At 35.5% G+C, this 13,047-nt stretch overlaps 2 protein-coding genes across 2 annotated transcripts in view; one reads left to right on the top strand and one right to left on the bottom strand.

Annotated features, from left to right (window-relative positions):
• Positions 1-6,938, top strand: part of LOC113226043 — a 37,775-nt gene extending 30,837 nt beyond the window's left edge. The window contains exons 3-5 of the mRNA XM_026458547.1: positions 2,945-3,118; positions 3,848-4,004; positions 6,181-6,938. Coding sequence (XP_026314332.1) covers positions 2,945-3,118; positions 3,848-4,004; positions 6,181-6,304 — 455 coding nt within the window. The 3' untranslated portion in view covers positions 6,305-6,938. The remainder of the gene's footprint in view (positions 1-2,944; positions 3,119-3,847; positions 4,005-6,180) is intronic.
• Positions 1-13,047, bottom strand: part of LOC113225910 (rabankyrin-5) — a 104,974-nt gene that overhangs the window by 64,851 nt on the left and 27,076 nt on the right. The gene's annotated exons all lie outside the window — the stretch shown is intronic.

Here is a 13,047-nt window from a genome sequence, read left to right as displayed (position 1 = left end):
AAGAATCAATGGTTGTAAAAAAAATTACGTACACGAACATTCAAAAGTACCTTAGATAATCTTATTCTAAGTGGCGTAGAGTGGAATTTAATGTGAAGTACTTGATCTCAGCTATTCGCGTGATATTGACTGCACCTAAGAAGATTTTTAAAGCATGGAGTTGGCAATTTTACCACCTTGGTCTTTATAAAATTGATCCAATCACTAAAAACAACTACTTGACGCGAGTAAAACAATCAAAACAACCAAACAAGAAAAAAAAATCAATATTACAATTAAGACAGCGACATCTCACATCAGTCTCTGGTACCTGTTAAGTAAACTTCTTATAGATCTCTCACAGGTGTCGTTTACGGCGATAAAGCCGAAAAAACCCAATACAAAAAATCTGAAACAAACAGAGAAATTCGTACTCTGCTGACTCAATCTGTAGCTCAGTTGACAGAGCGGTTTGTTTGTTGTTGTTGTTGGGCTAGCTTGGCATACAGACGCGAGTTCGAGTCCTGTCAGATCGAAGAAATTTTTGTTTGTGTTCAATCTTTGTATTAATAAATTACATTAAACTATTGGAGTAATTTCACAATAATTTTTACTTACGAACGTATAACACTTTCTTTTATAATCCCCTGATAAGAATGTGTCACCTTTACAACGGGATATGTATGAAAAACTCCGATTTGGATATTATTGACTCAAGATCCAGAATATTTAAAAAAGTAGTAACTCACCTAGCACTTAAATACCTAAGTAAGTAAAATAAGTAAATTATTCCTAAATAAGTAAATTATTGGCAAATTATGAACAATAGATCTTTCTTGTTACTTTACAATGATGTGTCAACGTAAGTAGGAATCCAATCTGGTACAGAACTTTGTCATGACGTCGCCTTACTTTCTCAAACTCGTATTGTAAAGCACAAAGTAAATGAAATGCAAAAAATGCATTGTATATACAAATTTTGCATGCTGATTTCTCATCACATTTCCTTCATATTCACACATTGGCTCTTACCTATTCTTAAAGTAATGCATCCAAATTAACACCGTTGACAAGAAATTTAAAATAAATAGTAAGTTTTGCCATCTTCTGAACAATCACTCTTTATACGATACGAGTTTAAGAAAGTAAGGCATCGATATATTATTATCATAATTAATTCTTGTCAATATAAATTGATTGTAATTCATGTTGTCCATATAATACTTAAATAAATAAATAAACAAAAATAAATGAGTAGTAAACATCGTGATATTCAATAAAAATCAATAAATTGAAAATTGACGGTATCTGTGGTCTTGTGGCTTGAACACCGGTTTTCATGGTGTCGTCGTCTATGAGGTCCCAGGGTTCGAACCCCGGCCGACTCAATGTAGAAAAGCTAACTTTTCCATATTGTCTCGGGTCTGAGTGTTTGTGGTAACGTCGTTGTTTCCGATTTCCATAACACAAGTGCTTTGGTTACTTACTTTGGGATCGCAGCGACGTAAGTGATGTTGTCTAATATTTATTTATTCATTTAAAAATGTATATATGATGCTAAACGTCATGCGTTGTAAATATTGACGAAACTGCGTTAACAAGGGTACTGCGCATTTGCTAAAGAAATATAATCTTCGTGTGTCTAGCGGACAAAACCTAATAGGTACTCGTAGATAGAAGTTAGTAGAAACGATGAAGTGTATTTATGATGGTGTAACATGTGCAAACATTACAATAATCATATATAACGAAGAGCATATCTAAATAAGCAAAAGTCCATTTTTAATGAGAAGGCCAAAAAGGTAACAAAATTGGTCGTTGCGCAGCAAATGTTTATGAGAATAAATAAATACACTATTTTCACATTTAAAAAAATTTCTTGGGTAATTTTCAAAGTAGTTTCGTCTATCTAATTTCGGCGTCAATACCTACTTATTATAATTATTTTATACAAAAATAAGTGCGCATTTGACCTCCATCTCACCTGATGGAAAGTGGCGACGTGTTCATGCATGCGCACCTAAATAATACCTATTTACCTTTACGACCCTTTCAGGGTCCAAGTTATAACGTTCGAGGAATACGTCCACAGGCAGAGAATTCCGCTCCCTACCCGCTCGACGTATAAATGTGGAAGCGTAACGCTTCGTGCGAATCCTAGGAATATTCACAACATAAGGGTGGAACCCCAGCCTACGTGAAGTCCCCCGATGATGAAAAGGGGAAGGCGGAATTAAATCATGCAATTTTTTAAATATTCATTCGAATCGAATACTTATATACTTAAATAATTGTTATTAAATAATTATTTAAGTATATTATCATGAAATATTTAATAATATTTCAGGATTACCACACTCGAATATTAAGTAATACTTCATGATATTATTCTCTAATATTTCAATAAAAATTGTCACTGAAATTAGATACAGCAAACTAATATGAGAATTAGCCTTATAACAAATTAATTGATACTTTACGTCTAAATGAAATACAATGTAATAGTAGTAATAGTATTGCAACAGTATTGGCAAGTACTAGATAGTAGAAATAGCCGCTATGCCAACTTGCTGGTGCATTTGCTATAAGTTCGCATTAAATAAAAAAACGTTAATTCACTTTTTTTCATCAGCAAGTTGGCTTGCAAGTTGAAGAATTGGGATTGATTCGCATTACCTACAGTATGCATTGCATCTAGGATATAAATAGCAGAAAACTACCGACCTAACCCAAATCAAAAGTAATATACAAGGTACTTATTAACTCAATTTAGAGATGTCTTCTTTTTGATTTTATTTGATAAAAAAAGATAGTTATCCAAACAGGTTATTTCTCATTAGAAACATTACCTTCAATGCTGTATTATTTAAATGCTTTTTTTTTAGTGCATTAAAAGCTATGAGACAAACAAATTTAAAATTAATTCAACATTTGTAATAAGAATATTGTTTTTTAACAATTTTAGGTGTGTCTTCGCTACAGTGCTACCAATGCTTCATCAACCCGCCTCCGGGGCAGTACTACAACACAACCAAGCGTCTGTGTCAGAACTTCGACTACTCCGATGACTTCATTGTCGACTGTCCCTACTCTACTATGTGTGTTAAACAGGATTTTCATCTCGATATACAGAATGGAGGTAAGTAATTAAATTTGTGTTTGAGCAAGGAAAGCCCACTTTGATGCGCCGAAGGAGTGTAATTTAATATAAAAAAAATTGGGTAACATACGAAAAACAAAAGAAAAACTGAATCAAGGTAGTTCATATTGTAAGTTGTAAACTCGATTAAATTTAGTCCTTGCTGGAGTTTCTAAAAATGCTAGCAACATTCTCCTTTAGTACAACAATGCTAATAGGTGTTATTAAGAAGCTAGCAAAACAAATTTGCGTACAAAAATGTGTGCACTTGACTTTTATAAAATTGAAAAACTAATATAACGCAATAGATAACACACTTAAGCAAAAATAGATGCTATTTCTAAGCCTAGAGATTACTTGCCGAAAATCATCCATTGAAAGTGTGGGCGGCAACAAAGTCAAGTTATTTAGGTACTGCTAATTGAGTGACGTATTCAATACTTAGTACATTAGAAGTATCTAAATACAGTATTATTGGCAGAATTGTTACGTAGCGTTGAATTTAAACTATGGCTACTAAATTATACATACATATTTAGCTTGTCAATGTTACATACTAACGCTAAATTGATAAATCTAAACAAATTACAAGCGAAGTTAAATGTTTGTGAGAACTTTTTACTAATCCACGGTTCCGTGGAGACCCTTTAAATACAACAGACAAATTCAGTGCAATATAATGAGTCAAGGATGAACAATATTTTAATGAATCCAATAAAATTATTACAGATCGCATAGACGGAACTCTGCGGGACTGCGCGTTACAAAAATACGAGTACCAGGACCTTGAGAATGGGCAATGGTCGCCCAAGATCGAGATCATGGAGCCCTATAGAGAGGGTTGCGAAGATGTCGACGATAAGGGAGAGAGGACTACGCCTACTAGGTATATCATCAACTTTTATACGTCACCAGGTTCTAAGAGGGTTTTAGACTCAACTCACACTGGCGCGTCGCCGTGCGATACTTGCGCGCAGTGAATGTTCAAAAGTCTCTGAACTGGTTCAGCATTGTGATCCGGACGCGCTAATGCGAGAGTCGTCACACGACGACGCGTGTCGCCATGCGTAGTTGAAAAACAGGACGCAACGCGACGCTTCGACTCTGCGCCAATGTGAGTTAAGCCTTAGATTCTAACCTGCGTTAAACCAGGTTGGAGGCTTCACACATATTCGGTCGCAAACTTCTCTAACAAGAAATTTTTCATCAGGATATATTCCTTCATCCTATCCTATCTAAAGGAAGTGATAATTAAGTACTAATTAAAAAACAAACCCGACACCAACCAATGTACTAACTGGTTAGATCAATTCAATGAGGCCAAATAATTGTGCTGCTGCGAGTAGTAGCAGTAGTTCTAGTAGCAGTAGAGCTCCTTGTGAAAGAGTTCGTCCCGGGAAGTACTGCCACCCTAACCTATTTCTGCCGCCAAGCAGTCACGTTAGCATTACTGCGTTCCGGTTTGAAGGGTAAGGGTGCTGGTGATATTACAGACACATGGGACTTGTCAACTTATGATCTCAGGCTGTCGGACGCAGTGGCAATGCCCCTTAGGTCTTTGCGATTTAAAACTCTGAGCGGAACTGCAATTGTTAAGGATAGGCGTGTAGCTTGCCGTCAGGCGTACGACTTGTTCGCCCCGTGAATTGATATTATAATAAAAAAAGTCGTTTTGGGTAGTCTGTAGACTATCCTGGTAAATAAACAGACGTCACATGGCTTTTACGTCATTTGTGACGCGAGTATCCATTTATATTAATAGTTATAATCCTGGACTTATAATCTCAAGAGGACTGCTAATCTCTATATTATATATCGTAAATCTGAAAAAGGTCATACTTTCCCGTCTTATATCTAGATGGCGCTGATCAGTAGCCTGGAAATAATTTATTTTATGAAATGGCCGTGGATATCAATCTTTAGTATGAAATTTATGAAGTTTAGTTTTTTCCTTGTAATATATTTCAAACATTGATTGCGAGCTAAAGTTATTTTGTGAACTTTGACAAATATGCGTGTGAATAGATGGAATTGTGTAAACTAATTTATAAATGAACGCTTCTTATATAGGTAGATGGCGTTAATCCTCAACAAAATACAAAAATAGCCGGACTATCCATAAAAATCTGTGTAATAAGCGCCATTTAGTTGATTTGTTTATGTGGTATCAATCACTACAAATTAGAGTAGGTTTGATAAATTGTAGCTCGGCAATGTAAAACAAATTAAGTTACAAAAATAGCTTTATTTTTTATAATATCAAGTGACGGGACGAACAAGTCGTGCGCCTGATGGTTGTCGTACACGCCTGGCCATAACAGTTGCAGTGCCATTCAGAGCTTTACATCGCAAAGATGTCATGGGCACTGCCACTGTGCCCATCACCCTGACACATAAGTTGGCAAGTCCCATGTGCCTGTAATTTCACCAGCACCTTTACGCTCCTAAACCGGAACGACATTAATGCTAACATTACTGCTTGGCGTCAGAAACAGGTATGGTTGCAGTACTTCCCTGTACGAACTCTTTCACAAGGAGCTCTACTACTATTTGATACTCGTCGCAACATCTGGTGTACCAATAGGTACTAAATACCCGACTACGCTGTCTTGTATCGCGCAGCAGTCCTCTTGTGTTATTGGTCTATGGGTATACAAAAACATTACAAAATGATTTATTTACAATTGTGTAGGTACATTACATTTTAAATTACGACAAAGAACCAGGCAACACAAAGCAATTATAGCATATATCGCGTACAGAGAATTTCCTATGATTCCTGCAGTAAGTAAAGTCTGTCTCGCAGGTAACCGATAAAAGCATTGTTACTGTTAAAATAATAACGTCAAATCAAAGAGAATATTGTTTAACATTTTTGGAAAAATTGTACATTATTTTATTATATTACATTATTTTGTAATAATGATATGATATTGCTATCATATTATTATATTAGATTAGATTTCATTCCATTTTTAATTCAATACAAATTGGTTAGCTTTATAAAGGATGTGTGTGAGTGTTTCATAATTGACCGTTTCAAAATATCTTTCTTCTTTCAGATACTGTTATTGCAAAAGCAATCTCTGCAATTCATCACCGAACACGAACCACGAAGGATACACTGACATCATGGGAGTGATAGTCGTTTTTAATCTCATGAAATACATCAATAGCCTTAGGTAGTGATTATGGAAACGTAGGTAGCCATATTAATGCCCAAGAATTATGTCGAGTTTCTTGGCTTAGATTTTGATCTGATGTAAACAAACTAAAAGGAAAGTGCAACACAGACAAAGGAAATTGCAAAATTATTTATATTTTATGAGATAGATTTTTATCTACTTCGACTTTGTGTTTTTTCTTCAAGAAAAAGAAAGGCGTGTATTTGACCTTCATCTCTTCTGATGTGTAGTGACGATGAGGTCGACGATGGAGCATCCTATATAATGCCTATTCACTCTTGCCTTGAAAAGGCCCGAGTTTCGTTCAAGGAAAGAATGTCTACAAATCATTTGGAATTACTTAGTTACCTATATAGCGATTTTAGACTTTGGCTAAAGAACGAAAAATGGATAAATATCGTTGAACTCAAAAGTCGTTTAATAATGTAACAACTTCAAAACGAATTTATATAAAATCTCGAAATTGGAGATTGTAGCATGAAGACTCGACCTTTTATAGCTCTTAAATCAAAGGCAAAGCGTGTCTGTGATGCCATACCTATGTGTACCTAAAATTTTGTAAAATGTCTAGCTTACTTTGGAAATAAAAACTATTTTTTCGATTCTCAAATCGCTTGTATTTTTTTTTTTTTTCAAATAAAGCAGCGTTTCCGTTAACTTATAGATCCCATGGTAACAACTAACACGATCGTTGATTTGTTTGAAAAAAAGAAAACCATAGCGTTTTTAGAACCGAAAAAATTGTTTCTTTTAAAAAGTATAGCAATCACGAAGACACAGAAACAAACAAAGGTCTTAATTACGAGCAGTGATCGGAATTGACGGAGTTAAATAACCTAAAATTTCAGTTACGTAAATAATAATGTGGGCATTCCCTTCTACAAATCCCAGAACATCTCGGAAATGATTATATTTGAATATGCGTATTATTTAATGAAATTTTCTACAAATGATGGTTTCAAAAAATAATATTATAGTTGTGTGTTTATACTACCTGCCTGCGTACTTACTCAGTAAAAGATTTTACAAGAGCGCTTTGTATAGTAAAAGATTTTACAAGGGCGCTATATTTCGCTTCAGAAAGAAGTAACTGCTGCCTCTTTCACACAGAACGAAAACAAGACAAGACAAACATAGAAACCATAGCCGTTATCAAATATTGGCGGTTTCTATTGTTTGACAATTTGATTTCTTCTTTGAGAGAACAATATACTTTAGTAAGTCCGTGTGTAGTTATACATCGTAATTACTATAATGAATCTATACATATAAATAAAACTGAATATACTTTTATTAATTTTACTCGTCGCCTAATTTCATATGCGTTGATATGGTAATATGAATATCGGAAATTTTTTTTGGTCGTCACGAAATGGGTGTGTCCATACTAAGAAAACGTTCAAACTTTTGGTAACTTATCTGCCTTAATTCCGATCCCAGCATATGAGTTAACGTTTTTATCGTCAACTCACCTTTGTAAGTTGAAAACTGTACAGCGTGATTGCGATATATAATGTGATATGATTATGTACTATAAAGGGACCAAATTTATAAATGTTTTACATTAATATACTTTAATGTAGATATAACTATATAGCCTATAACTTTGTTTATGTGTAATTGTATATATTGTTTACGATATTAAACGTCATTACTAAGGTGCTAAGATTTTCGTATAGAAAGGGGATAGGGCAAGAATGTGGTCTGTGGAGAGTATGTACTGTAACAGGAACAGAATCAAAAGTATTAGTCACAAAATTGTTTGACAAATATGTTGTTTTCGTAATTTCCTTAATACTCTTGCTTGCTTTAATACAGGGTTCGACAAAACAATTATCATGCCAATGACAACCTCTATGAAAATTAACTTTTCTATATTGTCTCTGGGTCTGGGTGTTTATGGCATCGTCGTTGTCACCGATTTCCATAACACAAGTGCTTCATTTATTTACTTTGGGATGAGAGCAACCTATGTGATGTTGTATAATATTTATTTATTTATAATTATCTTGAAAAATATACCTTGATAATTAAATTAATACGAATAAAATTAACTGGAACAACAAATTGCTATTTCAGCTAGCTAATGCTATTGCACGCCATGTGTTTGTATCAGAGACGTGTCAAATGTCAATGTCGAATAATCTCAGTACAGAGTACTAAAAAAACCAACCTCAAAAGTCATTCATCTCCTACTTTGCCGCTCTTAGAGGTGGAATATTTTTTTCTAATTTAAATGGGACCACTCCTGAGGTAGCCTCTTTTCAACAAAAAAGAATCGTTAAAATCGGTTCACAAATGATATCGTGGTATCGAGTTATCGTGCAACATACATAAAAAAACAAAAGTCGGTTAAAAAATCACAAACCAAATAATTTTCCTAAAAATATTTCGTCGTGTTCATTTACTTTTCTCGCTGTTTATCATTTTAAGTCAAAAATTAAATAAACAAAACTCTGAATAAGCATGGATAATTATCGGATACATATCGTATAATTATCAAAGTAAATAAACGTCTTAATAATTTCGAACCCTGTTTTAATATCAAAGAGTACGGCCTAATAGATTGTCTTTATTATTTATTATTATTAGCTTTACAGAAAAGGTTCCGTGAACCAAGAAGTAGAGAGAGCATAATGGGATTAGACTCAAGGGAACTGCTAGTCTACTTGCAAGTATTGTAAACAATACTAAGCTTTATTAAATTAAAAATAAATATTACTTGAATGCCAGTGTGTTTCGTATTTTATTTTACATTCTACATAAGCAATACAAGCGTGAAGTAAGCAACACAAGCATGAAGAAAAGGCGCAATGGCAAAAAAGGCGCTTAAAAACCCAATAAAAAAGATCGGCAACGAGCACATAGAGAAATTCGTAAAGCCTGCTGCCTCGATCCGTAACTCAGTTGGCAGAGGAGGAGTCGAGGAGATTTTTCTTTGTTTGTTCGACCTTTGTATCAACAGTAATAACCAACTAATGGAGTATTTTTACAAAAAAATACTTTTTTAGTGGCTTAAATATCAAAGTGGTAAAAAAATTATGACGTGCAATAAAAATAGTATATATTGCAAGCAAAGAAGTGTATATGTAAATCACGTGTCAATATGAAATTAAAAAACGAACTCGAATTAATACTGTAATAAAGTGCTAAACAACCACACCAATTTTTTTTATAATACCAAATGAAGGGACGTACAAGCCTTGCGCCTGGTGGTTAGCGACGTGCCTATCCATAATAGTTGCAGTGCCACTCAGAGCATTAAATCGCAAAGGTTTAGGGGGCACTGTCACTGCGCCCGTCGCCCTGAGTTATAAATTGACAAATCTCATATGCCTGTAACTTCACCAGCACCTTTACCCTTCTAAACCAGAACACAGTACTGCTTGGCGGAAGAAATAGGTAAGGTGGCAGGGCAGTACTTCCCTAGACGAACTCTTTCACAAGGAGCTCTACTGCTACTAACTAACTTACCAATTACCTTATCAGACTGGAAAATTCTCTGTTCTAAGAGTACCAGAGTAACAAAATAAATTCCTGGCCACTACCAAGGATACCAATTTATTTCAAAATTTGTATCCTTAATCAATCCTACCGGAAACCGAACCCGGGGCGTCGTCGTCGCCTACAGTTTCTAATATGAATAAATATTAGACAAAATCACATACGTTCCTCTAATTCCAAAGTAAGTAGCTAAAGCACTTGTGTTATGGAAATCGGAAACAAAGACGGTACCACAAACACCCACACCCGAAACAATATAGAAAAGTTTCTACACTGACCCGGCCGGGGATCGAACCCGGGACCTCAGAGATGGCGACGCCATGAAAACCGGTGTCCAAGCCACTCGACCACCGAAGCCTTCGACAGTTCTAATCGCTGAGTCAACAAGGTTGTCAAATTGGGGTGAAGTGGGGTTTGACCAGGATTTACGTTATGAAACATATTGGAATTATGTTATTGTATTACTTTAAAATTACCACTTAGAATTGACCCTTCCGATGGGCGTCATTAAAGTACAGGATTATTTTTCACATTTGGTCGGTTCGATTCCCTGATGAGGCAAGCAACTTTTCTTACATGGCAAATATCTTTGAATGTAGTATTAGTTACTTTTAAAAATAAAATAATGTCTCCATGAAGCTAAACATCCTGTCTACAATGTCAATGCTATCGATAACATTTAAAATACTTTCCCTTCGTGTCGCATAGCCATGGAACACGATGTATATAAGCTTTATTGCATAAAACAACCATGGGAAATTTAAGAGACTGACATAACAATAAAACAAATTACTTCTTATACAGCTAGACAAAATTATATATCAATTGATATAATAGATCGCCTACACGAGCGCCATATACGTGAGGCGCGCTATAAGTTTCCGGAATAAATTAGAAAAAAATACTATGGTCAGAAATGAATTTAGTGTTTCTCAAAATATTCTCCGTTAGCGTTACTGCACTTTTTAATACGAATGAACAAATTTTGCAAACATTTATGCCACTCCTCCGTGACAATCTCAAAAATATATGTTTCATACTCTTCGACAGCCTCTTAAGATGAAAATCGTTGACCGCGTAACTGGTTCTTAATTTTTGGAAATAAATAAAAGTCACAAGGTGCCAGGTCGGGACTGTATGCGAGATGGCTCATAAGGTCAACGTTGTTCACCTTCAAAAATTCATTTGTCTGTCTAGCCGTGTGAGAACTGGCATTATCGTGGTGCAAGATGATACGGCGTTTACGGCTATTTTTACGGAGTTTGTCAATCACTATTCATGGTACAATGATTCTCCAAAGCAACAGTAGCCACGTGTCCAGTTTTATTAAAAAAAGAAGCAATCATCAGCTTAGAGGCACTTGACACGCGCGCCATTTTGGTTGATTTCGGCTCATCTCGAAAGACCCATACCCTCGATTGCTACTTTGTTTTGGGATCGTAACTATAAATCCATGTTTCGTCCCCTATTGCTATGTTCCAAACCAAATTGGACGCCCCTTCGTTGAATCTGGTAATCATGGCATTGCACCAAGAGACCCGATCCGTTTTTTGGGCCTCAGTCAAATTGTGTGTGATCCACCGAGAGCGCAGCTTTTTCACACTCAAATGTTTGTGTAGTATTGATTGTATTTGACTCATGCCTATGCCTAGAGATTCCCGAATCTCATGGTATGTCACATGCCTGTCTGTTTTGATCATTTGTTGTTCACAGCAGTGGACGGGCGACCATCACGAAATTCGTCACTGAGATTCACACGACCGCGTTTGAATTCTGCAAACCAGCTATAAATAATCGTCTTGCATAGTGCTTTATCCCAAAAGCAGTTTGAAGCCGAGTGAAGCTCCACAGAGCTGTTAAATTACACTTAAGTCGTAGAAAATCATACTACAAAAATTTTCACGAATTTTCACAACCCATGTCTTTGATTTCTAAAATAACGCCACAATGTAAAAACAAGTGACAGTCCCATAAAACAAACTGTATTCCACAGCCAAAGAGTTCCATTTTCAAATGTTGTAATTACTTTTTAAATTTTGTTTATGTAAGTGGGCAGTTCCGGAAACTTATAGTGCGCCGTATGTAGTCGTCTTAGATCCTTGACCAACTAAAGAGGAGTGGAGAAAAGTTGTGTTTCAGCAAGCATCTCCACGCCGCGCCGCCGTCAAAACTAGGGTTCACAAGTATCAAGATATATATTTTCTTGGATAACTAATATAACTATTATCACAATGATGTGATAATTATCACGATAATAATCCACGCTGATTCACAGTGTCTTTAATTAGTGTGATTGAGTGTTTAATTTACACTAAAAATGACAAACAATGAGAAAACGAAATATACACTAAGAAACATTTTTGGAAGAAAAATCAGAAAAAATTCACAAACCTTTTTGATTTGGTTTGCGAGTTTTTTTAGATCAATTTATATATAATAATTGTTGACACGTTTGGATACGTCTCTGATACACCTGACACGGCATTGGTAGCGGTATCATTTTCTTTTATTCTGGTGGTAATTATAATGATAATTGTCACTTCGAACCCTGGTCAAATGAATTCCCTTTGGTTGATCAAACATATCTCTGGCTGATCACGTGGTAGGACGAATAGCCTCAGAGAGTCACAGCACTAACAAAAACTATATATCCATGCAATAAGTTTTTGCGTGTTTGCGCGCGCCGACTCGAAACACACATCTGTTTCATCCTTATTACATGGACATAAAGCTTTTAAATATTCTGACCGGCTTTTTTTTGGGATTCTGTGTCGTTAAGTGTGGTGACTCCCTTCGAGTTCACGATGCTAAACCCAGCGGCAGACAGGCGCCTGCCATTAAGTAAATAGCACGCTAGGCGACACTCCCGTTTTGCTCATATAAATCGATAAGGGTAAACGAACGTTGTTGTCACAGTTCTCGCTCAGTAAGTACGCGTTAGTTTTAGCTTTAATTATTTTGCCGTCTTTTAACTACCGTGTATGTGAGCAACTAATTATACAGGTACATCGAAAAGAATTTCTAGTAGCAGGCAGTTGCTTTTCTGTGTAAGGAATATGGCGTGTACCACTTTCAACAAAATGATAATGCATTAGACTCAATTTACATTGCCACTGAATTGAATGGAAGTAATTTTTATTTTGTATATAGCATAATGAACTTAATGTCAAGTGTGTTACGTACAAACTAAATATGAGACGATAGCTGTGAGAATTTCTCGGAGAGAGAATTATCCGTAGG

The sequence above is a fragment of the Hyposmocoma kahamanoa genome, unplaced genomic scaffold (genome assembly GCF_003589595.1).
Source record: "Hyposmocoma kahamanoa isolate Upper Pololo Valley unplaced genomic scaffold, ASM358959v1 180, whole genome shotgun sequence".
NCBI lineage: Eukaryota > Metazoa > Arthropoda > Insecta > Lepidoptera > Cosmopterigidae > Hyposmocoma > Hyposmocoma kahamanoa.
Note: the sequence above shows the minus strand (reverse complement) of the source record. Positions and strands in the feature narration are given on the sequence as shown.